The sequence below is a fragment of the Grus americana genome, chromosome 5 (assembly GCF_028858705.1).
Source record: "Grus americana isolate bGruAme1 chromosome 5, bGruAme1.mat, whole genome shotgun sequence".
Lineage (NCBI taxonomy): Eukaryota > Metazoa > Chordata > Aves > Gruiformes > Gruidae > Grus > Grus americana.
Genome location: NC_072856.1, coordinates 4,774,697 through 4,798,099, shown reverse-complemented (window position 1 = coordinate 4,798,099; position 23,403 = coordinate 4,774,697). Strand labels below are relative to the sequence as shown.

General features: G+C 39.8%; 1 protein-coding gene across 9 annotated transcripts in view; it reads right to left on the bottom strand.

The window, feature by feature from the left end:
• The window catches only part of NAV2 (neuron navigator 2), a 408,453-nt gene that overhangs the window by 15,498 nt on the left and 369,552 nt on the right, over positions 1-23,403 (bottom strand). For all 9 annotated transcript variants that reach the window (XM_054826434.1, XM_054826435.1, XM_054826436.1 and 6 more), the window contains 11 exons: positions 21,547-21,735; positions 16,243-16,295; positions 14,302-14,325; positions 14,108-14,182; positions 9,475-9,558; positions 8,763-8,874; positions 7,762-7,907; positions 5,004-5,176; positions 2,132-2,285; positions 1,444-1,603; positions 848-948 (listed from right to left, as the gene is read on the bottom strand). In XM_054826434.1, the coding sequence (XP_054682409.1) occupies positions 848-948; positions 1,444-1,603; positions 2,132-2,285; positions 5,004-5,176; positions 7,762-7,907; positions 8,763-8,874; positions 9,475-9,558; positions 14,108-14,182; positions 14,302-14,325; positions 16,243-16,295; positions 21,547-21,735 (1,271 nt within the window). The remainder of the gene's footprint in view (positions 1-847; positions 949-1,443; positions 1,604-2,131; positions 2,286-5,003; positions 5,177-7,761; positions 7,908-8,762; positions 8,875-9,474; positions 9,559-14,107; positions 14,183-14,301; positions 14,326-16,242; positions 16,296-21,546; positions 21,736-23,403) is intronic.

Below are 23,403 nucleotides of genomic sequence, written 5' to 3'. Positions count from 1 at the left end.
TCTGAACGCTATACGAAATCCTTCTTTTCTACTACACATTTTCTACAGCGTTGGAGTCACAAATCTAAAGGACACTGAAGTGGTATTGATGTTAAGTAAAAGATATTTATTAATCAATCCATGAACAATTAAAAAACTTCCGAGAGGATTACAACTTAGGACATCTGAAAGATGTCATTCAAAATGGGAAACTTGTACCAGAGAGGACAACTTGATCTAGAACGATAAGATCTCCCAGTTTGGATCCATGAAGTTCTTGCAGAATATCGATGCTTACAGCATTTCGGTGCACCTTCTATCTACAGGCTGGACCGTTGCCATTATTAGTTAAAATTTTATTGAAGTTTAATAGAAAGGCCCAAGAGCTTTGTGCAGCTTTTAAGACATCAGTTTTAAACAGATGCTATCCCAAGGTGCAGACTGGTCTGCTAACCTCCTTGACGCCAAAAGAGTGGCCTGGTTTTCAGAGATACTACTGGAAGGCTTAAATTGTAACGTTATCGCCTACACCGCTGACACACGGTCCAGTCTAGCAATCTGGTGTTACCGACATGCTTCATGGCCAGCGCTGGTGGCATCAACACGAAACTGCAACATGAAAAGCTTTTGCAGGTGAGTCCATGAGACAACCTGAACTGGCGGTGTTGGCTCTCAGCAGTTCCAAGGAGGTGGGAGGGAGCTGAGCGCCTTGGCTTATCACTAGTGATGCACCAACAAACTATTTTACAGGGAAAATGTTAAAGAAATCTTTTGCAAACAAAAGCCTCCAAAACAAATTTGGATTTGAATTCTCTGCTCCATTCCAAAGTCGGTTATATTTCAAAGCTGGGGATGAAACACAACTCACCTCCTTCCATTTCATCTCATCCTGAAAGCTGACAACTATTTTGACATGCCTGCCTCCTTCTTTCCGGGCAGAGCCATCTCCAGTGTCATCTAACAGCATGTCTGTGAACAGAAAACATCAACGGCTTCACAGCTCTATCTTAAGAACTCTGAAGACTATTCTGGTTTACGCCAACGCGTCTACTGTAGTCAAACACAACACATCTGGGCTTCACGTGCCCAGAGGTAAGACGTAAGAACCAGGTTTACCGACTTCCCTACCAACTATCGGTATCGCTCCTAAAAAGCGAAGGTCATTGACAATTATTAGCCAGTTAGTCTGTATTTTCCTTCCTACGATATATCCCCTGGCAAACGTACACCATTAAATGGCTTTAAACGTGACTCTTCGCAGCTGAGGTCATAATTGGACAACTCCAATCTAGGGCGTAGCAGACCTATGACGACATTTTAAAAGAAGGCTTTATGCCAGCTCCTGACATATTTCCACACCTCAACTGTTAATAATTTTCATGCTTTCATTTTTCCATGGCTAACCAAACCAAATCTTCCAAGTGCAGGATAAAACCTGCCCACCGCCTTTCTCGTTAAACTCACCGAGACTGGTCGACTCCGTGAGGTTCAAACTGTGTTGAGAGAGACCCACTGAATGTCTTGGAGAGGACGAAATTGAAACCTGAGACTGAGCCCTACTACAGCTGCCATGGTTTTCAGATTTCAGCCGATCGTTTTCTGCTTTTAATTTTTCAATCTCACTCTTGAAAAGACAAGTCAGGAGTTAGAAAACATACACTTAAAAGAGTGCAACATAAGTAACTTCAGAATAAATACTAGTTTAGCAGAAATGCCATTTTCATAGTATTCTTATTTTATTTTAATAAATCAATGATTTTAATTATTACAACGTCCCTTCCATGAAACTTTTCAAAGTATCCTAGAAAACATAAATATGTGGGAATTCCCTAGAAGCTGAAATGCAGCTACTTTAAGGCAGAGAGCATGGGAACATTTTAAGAGGTTGCTGACAGTTAACAAAATAATCTCCCCATAGGTTCCTAGGGTTGAAACGGTTACAGCTACAGAGCGGAGGGCAGCAGAATTCACGTGTTCAAGCTGACTTTTAATGAAGGTGCAAGGTGTAACACTGGCACAAAGCTAGACACAACTTTTAGTAAGCATTCAAAAACGTCAAATTTACCTTCTGTCAGATCTCTACTGTGCGGCAGGTTGGGCAATCTTTAACACATCGACGTAGACTGCAATATTTGGGGGGGTTATTTCTTACCTGCATTCTGTTCATCGCCTCCCGAAGCTGATCAAGCTGATGAGCGGAGCTAAGGGCTTCTAGACGAATATCAGTCAACTTCATCTCCTTGTCTCTTAGCTCATTTCGTAACTGCATGACCGTTTCAGCTTCGCTGTCAGTGCATTCGGAAATACTGGAGAAGATTGAAAAACAGACATTGAACGAGACCCATTTGTTACTGTTCAGATAGCGCTTCTCCAGCATTTAATAGTGAAGGAGGAATAAACCCCTTTTATTCCGCAGGAAGCAGGCAAGGGTTTTGGCTTATTGGATTAGTGATACCATAAATCAGATATTAAATTGGTCATGGAAACATTAGAGACTAGTGAAATAAATACGTCTGAGGGTTGTTTTTCTTTAATCAGCATATGAAACAGAACTCTGGGAGTCACCTAGTATTGGACAGTCTTCATTTTTTTTCATGGTAGTTGCCATAAAGGAAAACTTCTAAAGCCAAAATCTAAATAAATTAAGGGGGTGTAGGCAGTAAGAGCGGTTGGTTGGAGATTGATGAGTTTACAGACAGATTTAAAGCTCACCAGGTGTGCACAGCTGGGTTTCCCTGAACTGTTCTGGAGGGCTTTGGAACTCTACACCTATTCAAGCGTGATAAATTCCTGCTCGTTTTAAAGCACTCATGCTTAAAAAATTTTTGGTGGCGTTTTTCTTCCCTCCTCCCACAAAAAAGGATTCTGGGTGAGTAACGTTTCAGCACTTTCATAAATGTATCTATATAAAGATCAACTGCACAGCTGTGTGCTTTGGGGGAGATTTCATTTAAAACGTCTCTCCCTAAATCAGGTTAATGAGAGATGTTTTCTACACCAAAAAGCCAAAATACACAAGTTTTACTTGTGCTCTAGCCTTCCCTCAGTTCCCATATTTACTCTTTTCTCACGTTTAGCCTTTTGGCTTTCATGTCAATACGAGACATGTGCATACAACACGTATGCATACAACATTTTGACTTGACGATAGAAGGGATCATCATTTGACAATTTTCTGGCCTTAGATTTCTAAAGCACAATTTGCTGTAGTCACCAGAAACTCATCGACTTAGGCTGAAGAGACTGGAGAAGCTTTACAAAAAAATTCACGGGGGATTATCTTCTGCTACTAACATTTCATCGCTATTATACGGCTGGAAACTATTGCTATTGTTTTCACCTCTTCATGTGAAAACAAGTGAAGGGCAAAACTTCAAGTTTGGGTACTTACTCCAATGCATTTGATCTGAAATCAGGCTGGAAGCTTTGCATGACATCTACGAGGTCGTAAGGCTGGCTGGTAATTATATGTTTCACAATACTGCCTCTTACAACTTTCTATATTTATTTATCCTATTCCAGTGATGAAACAACTGACAGAATTAACAGAAAATCTGTTTCGCAAAGCTTTCCGAGCCCATTCTAAAGGTGAGTTTAAGATTCAAAACAGCGCGGTAAGGCAATTATATAACTTTATTTCCCAGGTGGCCAAATGAAGCATCAAGACTGCCTGTGACCTTCCCGCAAACATAAAATGAGTGTAGCAGCAGGGCAGAAGTCCTGACGTTGAAGCATACACCTCATTCTCATACACACACGAGCAGAAAGGTATGGTTTGGTCCTACAGATGAGCCTATACAATAGCTTCCTACTACTCAAAGGACACATTTGTTTCTCACCCCTCCTCCCCAGCCTACTCCCAGCTGTGCTGCTGTCATGCCCCCATGCTTACGCCAGCCCTGGCGCTCGTCAGAGGCTGCTCAGACCCCTGTGCTGAGCCAACCCAGTAACCTGGGGGGGAAAAACCCAACCCTATTCACTTTTCTGTCAAATTATTTTTCACATAAGTTAGTGTGTTGCATTGGCTCAGTGGAGCTGTCTGAGAAGTAGCAGAGCCAGGGCAAGGGAAGGACCAGGCATGGGTGGCTGGGGAGGTACGGAAGAAAAGAGGAGCGCGTCATCTCCATTCATTCTTCAGCCACAAGCTGCTGGAGGAGTTCAGCCTTATCACTAAACCATGCTGCTTGATTTCCAGTAAATCCTTACCTTTATCTGAATTTGTCAACTTAATTGGGAACTCATCACCGCAGATTAGTACAATATGTGTTGTCTTTAGCCAACAGAGAAAACAAAATCCCAGACTTGGCCTGGCTTGTTTCATTCACAGCGAGAGATCCAATTAATTCTGCACTCCAAAGTCACCCTGATTATAAATACTCTGCATACACAATATGTTCCACTGAAAGAGCACCCCAATAAAATATTAAATCATGCTACAGTAACGGTGCAATGATTTTTTTTTGCTTCCTGGACACTAAGGCAAAGGTACTGCGTTGGGAATCAGCTTACATACCTTTAATTCCCCGAATATACACGTAAAACTTTTCCGTGCTCTGCCTGTAACCTCCGTAGACTACAGCACATTCAAAATAGGCAGTAGTTGAAAGCGTGAACTTTGCTCATTCTTTTGCCAGTATGCCAGGGTTAAGGATTTTACCCCAAACCCTTAGCAAAACACAGCCTGCCTCTCGGGGATAACGCGAGCGATGCTTGGGAGTAGGACTGACCAGTGGCAACGGACCAGCCCTGATCTACAGCGCAATCCAGCTGTCAGACTCTTGTAGCGCTTACGGAGACGTACACATTCTTGGAGAGATGTGCACAGAGGAACCAAAGGCCACAGGATGGTGCGGGGTACATTTTGCCTCTTTCTGTCAAGTGGCCTAGAGATGTCCTGTAAAGCTAGCATGGAAACACTGGATCTCTCCAAAGCATGGTATTTCTCTCTTCCTCTACCAATGCAGCAAGATGCTTTCCACTCCGTTTTCTATTTAAAAATTAAAAAAAAAAAAAAAATCACTTACAGAGAGTTGGAGTGGGAAGCTCTCAGCAATGGTGTCGAAACAGTAGAGTTATGGTGTGGTAGCTTTGGTGAAGACGGTAACGAAGAATCAGTCATCTCCTCGATATCTGAATGAGAAGATGCTGACTTGGGGGATTTCTTTTTACCAAAAGCTTGCTTGAAGGAGCTGCGTAACTGAAAAGACCAAGACCACAACAGTAGGCACATCATTAAGAATGAAACCAGGCAAAAAAAGGCACAGAGTAAAAACTCTAACATGCAAATACTCCAAACGATACAGCCATACTCACTTATATTTTAATACGGGTAAAAAAAAGAATAAAAAAGCTTTTTTTTTTTTCCCTTAACTATTTAATGAGATTAATAAGGTCAATAGGAGTGGATATCAATGCTTCCTATTTTTAAGACAACTATTTTACAGCAAATTCTGTTCAGTGCAACAAGCTTTACAGTGATGTTGTAGCAACTTGCAGCTATAACGTAGCGTGGCTCAGACAAGGTTAACGATGCTGAAATGGTTAGTCATGTAAATGGACGGGTTAGCTTTGTATCTCATAGTTTAAAGTAGGTCTTCCTTACCTCATTGACCTGCCAGAAGAAGCGCAAGCAAAAGGAAGTGGGGGAAGGAAAAAAGACATGTTTTAACAGATAAAGCCTGTGATAAGGAAAGCTTTGGATTTCTAAGACAAACATGACCAATAATCAACAAAGACCAACAGTTACTTTAAAACCGGAACCCTGTATTTTCCAAAACCAGGTGTTTCAAACAACACACGGTCATTTTTTGCATTACTTAAGGGAGACGCCAGACCCAAATCTCTTAACTATTTAAATTATATTTTCTCCTTAGCTCAGACAGAATGTTCTGGCTAACAGCCAAGTTAATACTGTAATTGTCCTTCCAGGAATAGGTACTTCACCAGGTGAAAAGACCGAATCTTCTCTACCTACCTGCAACTAAAATAACCTTTTTTTTAAATGTGACTGCCATTTTCCAAAGAAGAAAAAGAATGAATATTCATGTGATTAAACTGATGTTATCCCAAAGTTACAGTTCAGCCGTTAGTATTGAAGAAGCGTTTGGACAATGCTCTTAGATACATGGGTCAACTTTTAGGTTGCCCTGTGCGGAGTCAGGATTTGCACTTGATGATCCTCATGGGTCCTTTCCAATTCAGGACACTCTATGAACACCGTTTAATGCCATTGCAAATTACATGTTGTAAACAGGCTGGCTAAATAAGAGCTGAAAGTTATTTTTAAACTAGACAAAGACTCCTATGGTGAGAAATGTTGAAAATCTGGTGTTTCAGCTCTGAATGGACAGCTGCGTTGTTTCTACGTTTAAGAAAAAGATCTTGGCTGAGAACTTCCTCAGTATTTGTGGAATAAAGAATGTGTGAATTAAACTCAACTTCTGTATTTTTCTCAGTAAATTACTGATTTAACTTCCAGTCTTCATTTTACAGCAATGATGTACTCGTTTTCAGTAACAACATAAAAATACTGTCCGGATGTTTCCTTAACCTTCTTTAAAAATAGTCATCTGATGAATGAGAAGCATAGGTTGATGTAGGAGCATATCTACTAGGTTACAATAACAAAGAACAGAAACTAAAGCAAAAATTTAATAAGTGTTTAACTTAACTAAGGCTTAATGATTACAAAAGGTTTGTGTAACAAATTAAAAGTCACTAGCAATTTAAAAGTTACAGCAATTTACTTTGTCTATAACTGATGTGTAACCCAGCACAAGGAGGATTTGGAGATGACGTTGTTTCCATTCAACCAATTCTAAAATACTACTGTTATGAAGGAGCTGGCAAGATATCAAAATTAAATCACCAGGATAAGAGAGAAATAAAAACAAGAACTTGCTCAGGAATCTGTTTCTTACAGTTCGGGAGTTTCACAAACATTTCCGAGACGATATTGTGCAAATGCAAATCAAGCTTTTACCAGCTCAGACGACTTTTTGTACCTATACAGATTCTTCTGTACACCCAGAAGATCCAGGAAGATTTAAATTCAGTGGGAAGGAAGGGGTGGATTGCTTTAGTGGCTACGATAAAGGATCTAGGGACTTTAGTCCAAACTACAATCAGACTAGGTCACTAAGGCAGTATTGGTCTAATCGAAAATGGAGTTTAATATAATGTACCTTTCCTCCAGTACAGGGTACCTTGTACACAGTACGTGATGAGCAAAGAAGGAAAAATGGGAAATGACACGTAAGTATTGCAAAATCTTGCAAAATAAATGTCCATCACAATAAATTTTTAAAAATTGGTATTTTTTTGTTGTAGAACTCCATGGTTATGTTCAAATAAGAGTTCTTAAAGTGTTTAACATGTTCACTTAAAAGAAAGCCATACAAGCCAAAAAAGAAAAAAAAAAAAAAAAGATCGCTCATTGTGGATTTGTTTTACTTTAATGACAGACGTTGAGTTTTCCCTAAGGGATTGGACATCATATTACTTTTAGCCAGAATTGATCTTTGACAGCTATTTCTAATTTAAGACTGGCCTCTTGACTGTTAAGCTAAAATTCAATCCTAGGCAGAGTCAACACAAGCATATACATCACTTACGACTCAATTAAGCCTTCAAAAGAGAGTTTACACAGGATTTACACAGCACATAGCCCTTGTGCTGACCTGTTGCACGCGGGGAGGAAGGAGGAGCCGAGCAGCTAGATTTCACCGTGCGTGTTCTGACAATTTTATACAAACCTCAAACAATCTGGTAAAATACACTCACCCAGTTCTTCCTCTTCTTTTTCTTTGAGTCACTCTCGATGTTGCTTCCCACGCTGGAGTGACTGGTAGCACTGTTAATACTGGAGACGCTATCCGAAGAGTGCTGCCTTCGGATCCGCAGGTCTGCGGGTTGAGCAGCTCCAGGTCCTGAAGATGAATGGAGGCAGTGTCAAAATGACGTAAGAAATTTCATAGAAGCGTAGATTACTGGGATTAAGTAAGAGAAGTGAGATTAAGGCAGGACTGCATTCAGACTTTATATTGGAAATTACTGAAGACACCAAAGAAAATAAAGCCAAGTGCCTGACAGCTCTGAAACGGGGATCTTTGCTCCCTCCTGCTTCACGTCAGCGTCTAGATGGGTGAATTACTAAATGCTTCTAGTAAATTCAGTGAGATCACATTGAAGGTGGAAAAGCTTTGATAAAATGCTCTCTCGTGTGTCTAATGTGGCTTTCTCATGTCAGCCTTCCAGTACCTGCAGGGGCCTACAGGAAAGCCGGAGGGGGACTCTTCATCAGGGAGAGTAGTGACAGGACAAGGGGGAAATGGCCTTAAGCTGAAGGAGGGGAGAGTTAGGTTAGATATTAGGAAGAAATTCTTCCCTGTGAGGGTGGTGAGGCATTGGCACAGGTTGCCCAGAGAAGCTGTGGCTGCCCCTGGCTCCCTGGCAGCGTTCAAGGCCAGGTTGGATGGGGCTTTGGGCAACCTGGGCTAGTGGAGGGTGTCCCCCCCCATGGCAGGGGGTTGGAACTAGATGATCCCTTCCAACCCAAACCACTCTAGAATTCTATGATTCTATGACGCATCCATTTATTTCTGCAGAATTTATCACGCTATTTACACAGATACCCATTTCAAATCCCCACGTGACACCAAAACAAGTGACTAGAGCATGGTCACGAGGCAAAGCTGATCTCTGGTAGTTACATCAGCTATTACCAAGAGGACTAAAGTCTCACGAGCACCGCACAGTTGCTAAACACGGTGCTTGCTTCTCACCTTTGCAATTGAGCTCAGGTGTGTTGATGACTCCATTGATGGCAGCCTGGGCAGCAGCATTTTGCTTCTTCAGGAGTTCAATCGTCTTCCTTAACTCGTTCAGTTCTGAGTCCTTGAATAAGAAAAAAATGGTGATACATCAGAAAACGCAGATGACAGCTAACTGCTCCAAAGGAGCCACATTTCAATATGAGCATTGGTAGTTGATAGAGAATTTATGGAATATATATATATATATATCTCTGTACAGGGAGATGAAAATGAGGTTTGGTATAGCTGGGGAAGCACACCCTCAATAGATTGGAAAATAGTTTGGTTGTTATGATACAAAAAACCCGTACATGCTCTGTAATGCAGAAATTGCACGTATTCAAGTACGCTCTCCAAAAATCTAATATTGCCTGTGTTGCAAGGATTTTTCTTGGTGTTTCCCTTGAAAACACACATGTGCGGATGCTTTCGGAAGAAATTTATTACAAAAATAAGCAACACTGAAGACTTGCGTCCAAAGCAACAATTTATAGGACTAACCTGATCAGTTGTCACAACATTCCACATTTTTTATTACATTTTACTCCATCACCACAACTGAGGAAACTAAGGCAAACGGTGTATGTGATTTTTTTTTTTTCCTCCCACACCTACAAAAGCAGCACGAGCAAGAACGCTGGAAACAGAAGTTAAGACTTCCCCAAATACTTTTCAAGCTTGCCTTTTGTTCCGCTGTCATTGTCAGGCTCTGCAGTCTGATCGTCATGTTCCCCAGGCTCTGCTCAAATGCTGCCACCAGGTGAGCCTGAAAATTCAACCATACACAAGTAGTTTGTTCTCTCCCTCCAAAACAAGAATATTTCTGCAGGTATTTAAATGGAGCACCTAATGCATTGCATTGTTTGTTGTGTAAATGATACGGAGAAAATAACACTGATTACAAAAGGTCAAATCAGTAGAGAATACATTGTGAAAATGATTGCAAACAAATTACCAGGAACAATTTAATTGCGGAGAATTAGAAACGCCAAAGGTGACACAGCAGTTTCAGAATTTTAGAAGGCGACAGCCCTTTTGTGTACGACCACTAGCAGCACGCTATGAAATGATGCAGTTTTAGGCTATAAACCATGGCCTGCTCGGCAACAGCTGCTACCAAAGGCTTTAGAAAACACAGAGGGAGGAGTAATGCTGTGACCTGCACATCAGGAGGAGATTTCCTGAAGGTGGCTCCTCAGTCAGCTGCTACATCCGCTTCTTTGGCACCACGATTTCGATAGCCAAGACAGTTATTTCAGACATACTCTAACAGACCACCAAAGCGGGATTTCTTTCCGGTTTGGAATTCTCATTTATTCTATAAGATGTGCAATGCTACATCCAGATTACATCTGAGAAAAAAACCACCTTCTGGGTTCCCTTTGAAGAACCCCATCTCAAACTAATCCAGTTCATGCACTTTTCTCAGTTGTTCAAAGCCGCTTAGATTTTGTGATAAATGGAAAACATGTTTTGCCACTTTGTTGAAAGAGAAACACATCTTAGATTCAATTTTTTTTTTTTTAACATCTCACAGATTAAATAACTGAGGCTGTTAAGGGCCACTTTAGTGAATACATCTTGTCACCTGAAAGTATTCCTGATACCAAAAAGGCATGGAAGGTCCATGAAAGTCCCTGGTTATCTAGCCATGTCCCCAAGCTATTGCAAGCAATGGCATGTAAAGACCTCTTATCACAACATGTAGTGAGATTCTAAACATCTCCTGCTGTTCATTTTTGAAATCAGACTTAAGCTTTGACTTTTTATTGGGGCCGTTATTAACAGGTAAAAGGTTACTTAGTGATAGTTACCAGGTACCTTCAAGTAGTTAACTCTTGCCACAGCGCTTTTCCTAAAAAGTTAAAATCTTTTTCCAGAGGGCACCAAAACACCCAAAACATCACTCCTAAGTTTTATGAAAATACCCTAAAAACTAAAATAAAATAGAAAACAGTACATAAAATATTAAGCAAGTTTTTAAGTACACAAAGGCCAGGCTGAAATTACCCTCCAAGTAGATGACTATTTTCCTTGTGGATATTTAAGGCAAAAAGACACTCCACAGAGTGGAGATTCTCACTTTCCGAAAGCCCAGTCAGTCAGAGCAGTCCAGAGATGCCTTCTCTGCAGAGAGGGGTAAGGACGGAGACAGGACTACTGCAGCATCGCGGCCAGTCTGACAGGTGCTTTATCAGCTGATATACCTGCATCTAACCCAAAGACTTCTCCAATATTTGAGTGCACCTTGCTTGCAACCAAGGTCCATGTGCTAAATATCATCCGAGACTTCCTGGCGCTTGCCTATGACCCTTTTCTCTTTTCCCGTGAAGCGCTGAGCACCCGGTGTCGATTATAGCAAAGGCATCGGCCAAGAATTGAAAATGACTGAGAAGTAAAGGGAAGGAAAAGGAGACTGAGAAGACGGAAAGAAACTTGATAAAAGGGTACTATGTTTCTAGTGGCGTTGTTTTATAGATATACCTGTCTGTCTATTTATCTATTTACAGGTATACACGTATATCTATATATATACATCTCTATGCAGTAGCATATGCAACTGAACACAGACATAGCTCAATACATATTTGTCTCATTAGCCGTAATCATCTACACTAACCATAGCAAGTAATATTTTATTTCTCTATTAAAAATAATTCTCTACACACGACGACAAGTAAAATTGTGCAAAAACTTCCCAAGCAGAAAAGGACATTCTCTCACCTAATATATAGAGAATAGCAAAACCTTTCACAGAGCTATTCCAGACCTATTCAGCAGCAGCACACAGCTGCCTTATCCTAACTAACCGTTCCCACATTCGCAATGAAAACAAACATGAGCAGTACAATAATACGGGGATGTGCATCTCTCATTCCCATCAGTCTCTATGAAAATAAGCAGAGCCGAGACTGTGAGAAAACAGCAAAAAGTAATTTAAACCCTCACGCTACACACGTATGAAAATCTAAATATTTATTTTAACAACACAGACAGCAAAGCTTCTGTTGGGGAGGATGAACAGGGGAAAACAAAACTGATATTCAGGAATCCTCAGCAATACTTTGCGAAAGCAAAAAAATAAACGGGCAAGCGGGACCGCAGGGATTAATAATGAGATACAAACCCTTAATGCTGAACCTTAAGGAAAAGTTGCTCTTTCAAAACCATATTAGGTGCCTTGAAATCATTCCTATCTGGAAATTGTTCAGTGAGCTATGGAAAAAGAGTTATCTTCGCTTCCTAGTTGGAGCAAAACCTTTTCAAATTCTTGCCCCTGACAGCCTGAGAAGCATCAAAAGCTGCAGTGTCTATACAGGAAAATTCAGGAAAAAAATTAATAAATTAAATAGTTTTTTTCTTTAAATGAAGAGATCTATTTATTAAGTTAGGCAATTAAAATTGCCTAAGTTAAAAGCATTTTATTAAAAAAATCTGGTGTAAAGGAAATGTCCATAAAGCACTGTCTTAACAAACAGTATTTATTAGTCTTAACTTCTTTGGGAACAGACCTGGTCTTTCACATGGAAAAAGAGTACGTTCTCGAAGAGAGGTGGCTAGAACTGAAATGTTTTACTAGGACAGTTAGAGCAACACCTCTGCAGCACACTGTTGCTGATTTACGGACAAAGAAGGGGCAGGTCCAAGTCTAAGAAGTTTAAATAGCATAAATAAAAATGACAAAATTTTAGCAAAGTGAATGAAGCAAAAATGGAATATTATCCAAATAATAAATGATGCTAACTTTTTTTTTTGGAAAAAAACCCCAACCCTCTCCCCTCAAAAAGCCCCACATGACCCCAAACCAGACAAAAACATACAGCAGCAGCAGATGTTAAAAACTGTTCTCCACAAAGATAATAGCAGTAACTGCGCACAAATTCTTGGGCAAATTACTGGCAGCTGGGGCAGGCACAGAGCAGCACGTGCTACTCACTGCTCTTGGAGAGAGGCTACTAACTCCAGTGGTGAGTAACAGCCTAGTGCATCTGCGCACCGTATGAAGGAGAACGCAACAAAACCAAGGCAGAGCTAGAGGACCTGCACAGCTGACAAGTTCTTTGAAAGACACAGGCTGGGTTATTCAACAACATGACCAAAAACTTTCTGCAAGAGAATGTGGTCCCGCTTTCTCACGTGTAAAAGAAGCTTCTGGATGAAAACCAACTCATGTATCCAGTTCTCTTTGTATTTGAAAGGCAAACATAAGATTCAATTTTGGGAAGGTTTTAAAAATTTTTTCTTTTCCTCTTGGGAAAGTGACTGAGTGGTTACATGCAGTCACAGCCCTTTTATTTGCCTTCTCTGTTAACTGTGTCCTTGGTTTTCCTTTTCCATTTTGGAAGCTGGATGAAGCACTGCGACGCCTGCAGTGAACACCGCAGTAGTTTTCCCCTCGAATCCTTCTCGTGATAGGTGTCACTGCTCAGGTGAAAGCTGTCCTTTACTGTGCCAAGTTTTGCACTCCACCTATTCAGAGAGCTGACGGACAGGAATGTCCTCTTCAGCAGCACGTGTTCTGATGGTTGCTCATTCCCACAACCGGGGATGTCAGTATGATCCGATTTGATGACTATTCATCTGTAGCTTATTTACTCTAGAACTGCTTATTTTTCTAGCAAGTTTCTGTTTTGCACATTCCTGCTATCTGTAACTACAGCACAGAATATACAAATAAAGTTGCCCAGGGTCATACATAGTGTTGCCTCAACACCTCCTGGCTTCCAATTCCCCCCCCCCCCCATTATTTATTCATCAAATTCCTCAGAGGAAACAGACAGAAGTATTGTCTACACCGGTAAAAATCAGGTATGTCCACTCCGTAACTGTAAATGAGTTCTTAGAGCCCCTTATGGCACTGTCACCTATCACGCCATTAACCCACATCTTTACGCAATAGCAAAGCACAATTCATTTCAATCCACGTTTCCACCAATTTTTACTCCTACCGATCGTAACCTTCATCTGTATCTCATCCCAGCCAAATGACAAGAACAGACACCACTTATAAAAAAAATGACCCCGTCTTCAATGATTTTCTCGAGTTCTGAAGATAGTTAATATCTATATAAAACCAAATGAATATTATAATTCAGTATTTCAAGACAGGCATAAGACAATTCAGTAGGACAGAGGATGTTATTTTTGGAAAGATCCCACATGCATGTAGGTTTGTTGTTTTTTTTTTTAAATACATAGGTAATGTGAACCGAATGTTATCCACGTGAAATCTTTTTGTCACTTAGAAAAACTGGGGTGGTAGCAGGTGCATTGAATGCATCCCTGTTAGTGTTTGTTCTCAGAATTGTACTCACATTGGCAGTCAACTGAGTTGTCAGAGCTGACACTTTTTCTTGGGATGCATCCAACTCTCTTCGTAGCTTGCGAATCTATATATTTTAAGAGAGCACTTTACTGCACCATAATAAGGAGAAATAAAATAGCAACACATGAAATGCAGGGTGTCTTGACAGAACATTTACGCCTGTCAAACACGATGCGCTCTTACCTCTGACTGGCACTTCTCTTCAGGCTATAAAATAAAAACAGAGAAAAAACACATGAGTACCTTACAACATAACCAGCCGGACAAATTTATAACATTTTTCTTTTTTTTTTTTTTTTTTGGTGTGTTTCAAAACCTCTAATGTGAATTCCTTATTTTGGATTCCCACATCCTTATTCAATCTAAGATAATCTAATTTATTTACTTGTCAGGAAAAAGAAAACAGGCTGCTTATACAGTACTTCTTCCTGCAGGAAAGAATTTGGGTTCCACTTCCCAGCCTGCTGACCAGTGCACATCAGAGCCTGAACCGTGGGAAGGGTCAAGTCCTGGCTCCGTGCGTAGGGCACTGCTTGAGGCTCTGATGAGCCAGGACTGTCACAGAACATGGACAACCCTAGGCAATTCCTTCCTCCCATGCTCAGCTCTCCATGGGATGGAGATCGCGTTTTTGCATTCCAAAGTGACGTGAAAATTAAAAAAAAAAAAAAAAAAAATAATTTTTTACTCCACTTGGGTGCTGCCTAGGCACTGTGGTGATGAAAAACTGAGGACACACAACTAAGTTATCTGAGGATGCAAAGTGGATTTACTGACCATCCGCTGTGGTCTGCATGATAAAATTGTGGCTGCTATGGCTTGTTCCTAACCAAAGTTATCAGCTAAAGAGAAGTATATGGTAGGAAGTTACACACTCCACTGTCCTTATGCAAACATGTCCACTACCAGCCACCATGAAAATTATAGCCATCAAACCACACTATTAAGAGCCACTCGTGTTTGGGCAGCGAGCACAGAAACCAAAAGCTGCTGAGAACTCTCCCTGTGGCTCTCAGGGTTATAAACAACAGCCCAGAGGAAAAGGTCTGTTTTCCATCCTCCCAATACGTTATCTGCTTTGGCTTCACATGGACCTTGCCTGAGGCAAGGTCAGTAATAAAAGGCAGTATTTTCAATTTATTATCAAGGTCTTAAGGGCATGGTACACATGTAGCTTCCTAACAGTGAAGCACGTATGTGAAATATAACACTATGCTGGCTCGACAGACTTCATAGACAGTTACACATGATCTGCCAAGAGCAAGTTCTTCCACATACTCTTGTATCGCATGTGCTTGTTTCAGCCGTGCATGTGTGGTAAGCGTGAAGCTGCAACATGCTTGCATAACAATTTGAAATTAAACACCTTGTGCAATTAACACATCTTACTGAAGTAATTATTATCTGTTTGGTTTTTTTTTTTTAAAAAGGTTGTACTTTAAGAAACCCCCAAAATTGTGATGATAGCATGCCAGGAATACATGATCGCCCTTTCATCTAGCTAGTTTCGCTATTAACAGCAGTGAAGGCACTGGGATTTAACCATCAGCGCCAAACGCTTCTGTAGAGTCTTGTGGAACCTGCTGTGCCCCTGGGTCGCTGCAGGTAACACCCCAAGGAGCTGGAGAAGAGCTAGGCAAGACACGGTCTGCGTGTCACAGCCTCACCTCCCCGTCACTGCACAGGTATAGCCTTAACCTACGAGGTCTTCCATAATATATCTTTAAATGGAAAATCTTTTGTGAGGTTATTAGAAGAAAATAAGCAAATGTAACACACATTTAAAAAAACCTGTATTTTCAAACTCCAGTCAGTCTTATCTTAGGATCAGATAACCTAAATTAATACACACTTTTGGAGAAAATATTACTGGCATGGTGAACAAACGGCTTCTTTAGAATTATTAAAATCTGTGCATTAAAAAGGTATTCAAACTTCTTTAGTAGCAAATCAATAATACAAGGCTGCAATGACTTTATTCGGCACTTTTTGGGGTGCTTTAGGTAATGAAGTTTGCATCTCCTCAGATCTACTGAGGTCCTTTGTGGCAAAACCTACGTAGCGTAGTTGTAAAACACTGACTCAAAAAATAAATTGCCAAATTGTCCATTTCATTATACTCACTGTCGAATAAATAGATGATGTGCTGGACACCAAAGAGAGAGAAGAACCATGCACTAAAGGAAAGAAAACAAACAGACTGAATATAAATACAGTAACCACATAGTGGAGCCATCACAGATCGTTCACTGCCAACTAACAGCCTCCTGAAGAAATACTTTCAGGAATTTCATCATCCATCATAAACTTAATTATATTATTGCACCAATAATGTACAGTTTGAAGAATGCATGCCCAGGTATTACAATCCATAAACTTTCATTTGGTAAAGCCATTTTAACAATTTAATAATAGTTGCTTTGGGGGGAATGAGGGGCAGTCAAGAAGATTAAAAAGAAAACTTTCGATGAAGGTTTCATCAGAAAAATATTTCTCTGGACAGCTTATCTTAAGACTCTTGCAAAAGGGCTTACTCAAAATAAAAAAAAAAATGCAGGAGAGAGTACAAAAGTAAATCTAACTGCTTCATCTTCAGTTTTAGATGAGATTGAGGAGGAGTGGTGGTATTTTCTTTAAGCAGCAGACCAAGGTGGAGATGTCCTGAGAAGACCACGATATGTAACCAGATGCTCCAGGAGAAGATGTGGAGCACCCAGGGCAGAAACCATTGTCTAATTCTGGGGCTCTGAATTGTCCCCTGAATGCAGCTGTATCTTCCTTCTGCTGACTACAAGGGAGCGGAATCACGGGCATCAGTGAGCTGAAGATTCCCTATCCGTGCAGGGTTTTTTTGCTCTTTCTTTAAAGCAATAACATTTCTTTAACAAGGCAAAGTTCTTTCTCTCAGAGAAAAATTACCTGAGTGAAAACACAGCTACAAAACCTGTTCTGGAAAAGAATCCGTTACAAGCAGTTTTCGCGTTTAAATATACATTCAGTAAAAGATATACATACACACTGATTCTCAAGGTTGCTACCATCACCCCGATGTTAGGATTTACATATAACATCATTTTATTTTTCATTACGCTCTCAAAAAAACCTACCTGAAGCTATTCTTTCTGTTACCGAAACATGCAAAATTACCTTTCCTTTTTTTTGTTATTTTTAGAAACAAAATACATTTAACTGAAAAACTTTCATTCAAACTTCAGGTAACTTCATACAAATCATGTGAAATCGTGTTAAATCACTTTTTCTTTCATCTAAATCCTCCAGCAAAAAAAAAAAGTTTAGAAAAGCTGCCATTTTGCTCTAATAACCTACTGCAATTCTCCTACATTCATAATAAACGGGTTCTGCTTTCCCATTGACATTATATCCTAAGGCAAGGCTGGAAAGAGAAGTAAACAAAGTCTAAGTTGGCTTCTGGAGGAATTTAAGACAATTTACAAAACCCACAAGAAAGCAGGAAAAACTCACACCCATTTGCTTTTTCTGGTTAATAATATTTTCAATTAAAATGATCTTTATAGTTAGATGTCAAGGACTGTACTGCATTAAGAACATAAAAATAACTAGCGTGAGTCAGTGAGCGGGGTCTGTCTAATCGCGTGCTCCATCTCTGGCTGCAACCGCAGCGCATGTTTAGGGAAAAGAATGCAAGAACAGGGCAGATACCCGGTGATTTTTCCCCAGGTACACCTTTGCATCTTCTGGGAATCGGCAGAGATGGAAATTCCTGAGATGGAATCTGCAGTCAGACCACTATTTTTCATAGTCGCTGTGACCTCTCTACCATTAACTTGCTTAACTGCTTCTGAATCCACTGGCACATTTTGTCTGTAACAAAAGAATCTTCTTGTGTTTAGAAATAGCATTCTTTGCAGCTCTTTTGGACCTGCTGCTGAATCAGTCAGTAAGTTCCTTGAGTGTCTCCACAGCCCTGTGATACGAGAAGTAACGGATAGCCAACCTCTTTATGATGCACTATATTGTATATTATCACCTCCCTTAGGCCATAATTTTTCCAAGCTGAAGATTCCTAACCTATTTTAACTCTCTTCATATCATAGATGCTATGCACTTAAGATCTCCTTGTCATTTTTCTTTTTCTTTGCGTTGTACCCTTAGGACCGCCTTTTTCAACATGGAAAGCCCAAAGCACAAGCAATATTGCACAAGGCCACCAATGGACTCATACAGAGAATATATTATTATTTTCTGGTTTGCCTCTCTATATTCTTCCTTTGTGCAGTTTTTGCTAATAGAAATGTACTCAAAAAAGCAACCGTAGCAACTGGCCAGAGAAGAGACAGATCTCTTTATAACCGATTGGGATGCACACATTTTTGAGTTAGCATCAACTGGAATTTTTAAGACCACTTTTGGACTTTAAAGGAGGAAAGGAGACTCAAAATAAAAAAAGGGAAAGAACATATAACTCTGGGAATCATACCCCTGCCACGTAAAACATCGCCGCTGCGTCATTTGAATGTGTACAGAATTTGAGATTCCTAGTTTCAAGGACAACTAAGGAGTTAATATTTTTTGCGCAATTTCTTTTTAAAGTATCTGCAGATGGCTACTTTAAGGCTATTTAATTAGGAGCCTGAAGGCAGTTATGCTCTTGATGTGATTCCTGTTTTTTGCAGTTAACATGCATCTGCACGCAGGCTACAAACCCAAATTGTTTTGGAGCTATTATTTTAAAGCACTATAAATGCATATGCAAGCATGTATCATTTTTAATGTTAGGAAAGAAATGGTCTAGCCGTGATCAACTGTCCAAAGAGCAGAAAGAACAATGGGTATTGCAATCAGAAGGACAAAAAGGAATAAAAATATCCCACAACAATGAATTTAATTCTTTTCTCTCTAGGCAGAGCAGCTCCTGGAGAAGACTTATGGCCAGGGAAGTGGGACAAGTGGATAGCTATGAGACCACTTCAGTTTTAGGCTGGTTTTCCCCCCATGAAGTTCTGGATAGTTTGGAGGCTGTTCCTGCTGGCATCTCCCCAGTTCTGAAACCCTTCTATCAAAAGGGTTACGTGCTGCAAGGCTGGCTAACATCTCGACCTACATGCTGTGCTGTGAGAGAACATGACTGTACTTCACACTATCGAGACAAAAGAAGAAAGTCTTTTAAGAATAAATCCTGGCCCTGTTGAAGTTAATAAGAAACAAACGTCTTGTAATCTTATGTGCTAATAAATAACTAAGAATTGGATCGGTAAGCTTTATTTAAGACCTGGATTTATGCTTCGTTGACACTAGCTGATTGTATAAAATTAATTTGTCCATTAAGCACAGATTTAATTTCTATAATACTTTTTGATCTATTCTCTCAACATGAAGGTGAATTAGATCCATGGGTTTAAAAGCACAAGACAACATATATGCCATATTCAGGACCACTTCCTCACTTCTAACTTGTGATTCCCTGAGAAATAAGCAGGACCTAATAAGCAGTCTATCCCTCCCTCTTGTATGGCCAGAGAAGTGACAGAAGAACTTTAACCTAAAGACAAAAATATTATTATTCTCTTAGGTGCCAAAAATTTAGGAAAATCTGAAAGGGGCTTCTTCAGCATGTCCACTGTAGGGTCAAATTCCTGCCTCACACACAAATGTGATCTTTTTCCACTGCTTTCAAGTCCATAACTTGGTAGGTTTTTCTTGGACTTCGTTTTTATTATTATTTTTAAAAGAAGGAAAAGCACTTTGCAGAACATTTCACCTAACTCTTCCCTTTTCCTTTTTTTTTTTTTTTTAAATGATTTGTCCTCAAACATGTAATATTTATTAAATATTCTTCCAAACTGGCCTCTCTCCTGGAAAGAATTACTGAATTATAAGAGACAGTTTAACCTCCAACATGCCAAAACAGATCTGCTGCAATCTTAAGCACATCTAAAAGACCGAGATTACAATTTTTTTGAGGATGTCTTCAATAAAATCTGAGTAAGTTTTGCTGTAGCAGCTTTTTCAGTAAATCATCTAAGAATAAGACAGATGCAGTGATTTAAACTCCTTCACAGATTATATTAAGTAATTCTATCGAGAGAGAGGACTGTTCATCTCAGAATGCAATTCAACTAAATATCTGGCAATCTTGGATTGTTCATGATCATCTAGCCTTCTGAGAGCACTGTACAAACAAAGGTTAATTCCTGCAACGACACAATTTTCAGCCCCACAGCGTTATTCAAATAATTTTCAACCCCTAATGAAGATCCTCAGCCATGGGTCTCTAAAATACAATTAAATGTAATGGAGTTAGATTGGCTGAATTCAATAACTAATTAGCCCCGAATCTTTCTGGAGTCATATCCAACACGCATTTTCCACCCCTTCCAATGGCAGAAACTGATGGGATAGCCAGTATCTCCAGGAAGGCACGTTGTGGCTCCCCAAGGCCCCTACAAGCACTTCAGTGTGGCTCCCATGCCACACATGCCTGGCTCTAGGGGAGCAGCAACAACGGGGCGTTGGGTTTACCACTACTGAGTAAGTGCAGGTCTTCAGCCGTGGAGCAAGCAAGTCAGCAAAAGCTTGCGTGACCTGTAGTGACAAAGTACTTTATAGCCAACCAAGCTCCCAATCCTTGCCAGAAATGAGATTTAAGACTCAAAGAGCTAATGCTGAAAGAACTTCCTATGAACCACTACCAGAGGTCACCCCACACTTGACTTCTCAAAGTGCAATACTTGAGGGTTTTAACATGTGCTCATAGCTACTCCTGCTACAGCCATAAGGTCGCTTGATCAGTAGCAACCAAACTAAATATTTATAGGTAAGTGACTTTTTCTTCTTATATATTTACATGGATTTCTTTTATCATATTTGAAAAGATGATGAGGAATTAAAAAGAAGAGCCTAGATGTTTTGAAGAACTATGCAGGTCCCTTCTGTGCAAGCTGTGTGATATCAACCCAGGACATTCAGCAGAAATAAAAAGTAAAGACAATTTGAATACAGATTAAATGCTGGAAAAATTAATGGGGATAGAAACAACAGTCTGGCTGATATCAATTATTTATACTACAAACAGAAGTGTGGAGGGCTAGGTTCAGGAGAATAGTCCTATTCAAGGAAACACACTAATATGCTAACTCTAAGCATGAACTAGAGTCATTCCGAGATCACTAAAAATGAAGCACAGCATGTGTTTAAACAATTTCTTGAGCAGTGATGGTCTAGGTACACCATTTAGATGCTTTCCTATGTCCAGCCAGAAGGATCACTGAATGAATATCATCAGAACAACGATCACCGGGACTACAGTTTTATCTGAGAGCTCCGCACAGAGAGAACTGTGCTCTGAAGTGACCTCTATGCTGAACCAAAACCCACCACTTTAATACTTGGTTTATGTGAGAATGCCATCTTCTGATCGTTTCCAGCACCATCACATACTTTACTGACCTTCTTCAAAGCCATCGCGGAAAGAGCCAGACCGGCTCATCGTTCTGCTTTTCTCATCCAGGGACATCGAGCTGTTCCTGAAGCGCGTATCACTATAAGGGTCATAAGGACCATCTGCATTGGAAAGGCTGTGGGTCCGTAGCATGGTTGGGTTTGACAGGCTCATCTGGGCTGCAGTGGTTGGGCTTGCTATTAAGTGAAGAATAAACACCAATTTATTTGCACGACCACAAATTTTCATACCTAATTTTTGTGCAACTACCAAAAAAACTTTTTTCTTTTTTTTTAAAGACACAAAGTTTTGATGTCATCCTCTCCAGGCTTCATTATTTTTCTAAATTCAATGAATTCAAATGATAAAGAGGTATGCAAATCAAGCTAGCAAATAAGAAAACTCAAGTAAATAAGGTCATTTTAAACACTGGGTGATATGTCTACGCTTCTACAGACAAGCTCAGTCCACTCGCCAACACCTTGTAGGCATGAACTAATTAACCCTCATTTAATTTGGAACAGTTCTTGCTCAAAAAGAACTAAAATGCCTGAAGGAATTTAAACTAGTACTTCACCTATATAGAACAGGCCTTATGAACTATCTCCTTCAAAGTCTTCAGGTTCTCAGAAAATGACATTTTTCTATGTATTTAAGTTAGAAATTTTAAGAGCCTTAGTTTCCTAATAGTTGTACATTTCAGAATTGTTTCTTTCCACTATGAGGTCCTAAGAATTAGAAAATATCAATTTTGCCTCAAAACCCAATACTCTCTCAGCCAGTGTGTAGAGTTTTTAAAGAACTCGGGTTTTACAGTTTTTAAAGAACTTGGTGTTAAATTTGTACCTGTTATTTACTAAGAACTAGTTGATTTGTGGGGAACAAGAAAAGGGAGGAACAACAAAATTGCTGTTCAGCTGGCAGGTTCCTCTTGGTGTGCTGTCATTGCCTGTTTCTATATGCACCATCAACTGACACAGACTATTGCAGAAGATACAATAATTCCGTTTCAAGGTGCTCGACTTTGATATCGACATTTGTTATTAAATTAAATGCAGTGGCCTCTCTTGACACTGATCCCTCCAAGCTTTTTTTTTTTTAAGAACACAGAAAAATAGCTTCTTTTTTTTTTTTTTTTTTTGTTGTGTTACTTGCTTGTTAAATAGCTTTCGAAGCTTATTAATGTAAATAATCTTCAATATTCTCCATAAGGAGTTAACTTCCTGGGCCTAAAACTACACTTTTTTTTTTTTTGGGGGGGGGACCATTAAGGTGCTTTCATGAACTTTCATGACAGTTTGTTAGCTGTTGGCCATGTAATTACACTGTGTGTATATTCAGCTGAAATTTTGTTAAGTGTCGGTTTATTTAAAGCTGTTTATTTAATCTGTCTCTTTTCAGCACACTCAAAAAAAGGCTCTGAAATGTCGCTGCTGCGATGCAAAACTGCACCGGAAATAAGTGAGCGCATAAGCTGCTGCAAATTCACACGACACAAGAAGTGCACGAGTAAAGGCTTAACTATTTTGCATATTATTTCTTTATCGTTCTAGAAAAGACGGAGGGGCTTCTGAAAGTCAAAAAGAAGCAGAAAAAGTCAGTTTGATATAGTAGTTTCCAGATGCCACTTAGCTTCAAGACAGTATATGTATATACTGCTAGACTTACATACCTAACCAAATTGCAAAGGCAACTGAGTAATATTTAATCAGCCCACCAGAGACGAGCAACTACTAGCACTTTAAATTAGGTTATTTCAACTGTTGATATGGTCAACTAAAACCTGCAATGCTTTAGGGATCCTGTCAAGCAACTCTTATTGTTTCCTTCATTTCAGAAGTGTTTACTTCTATCAATGTATTTAA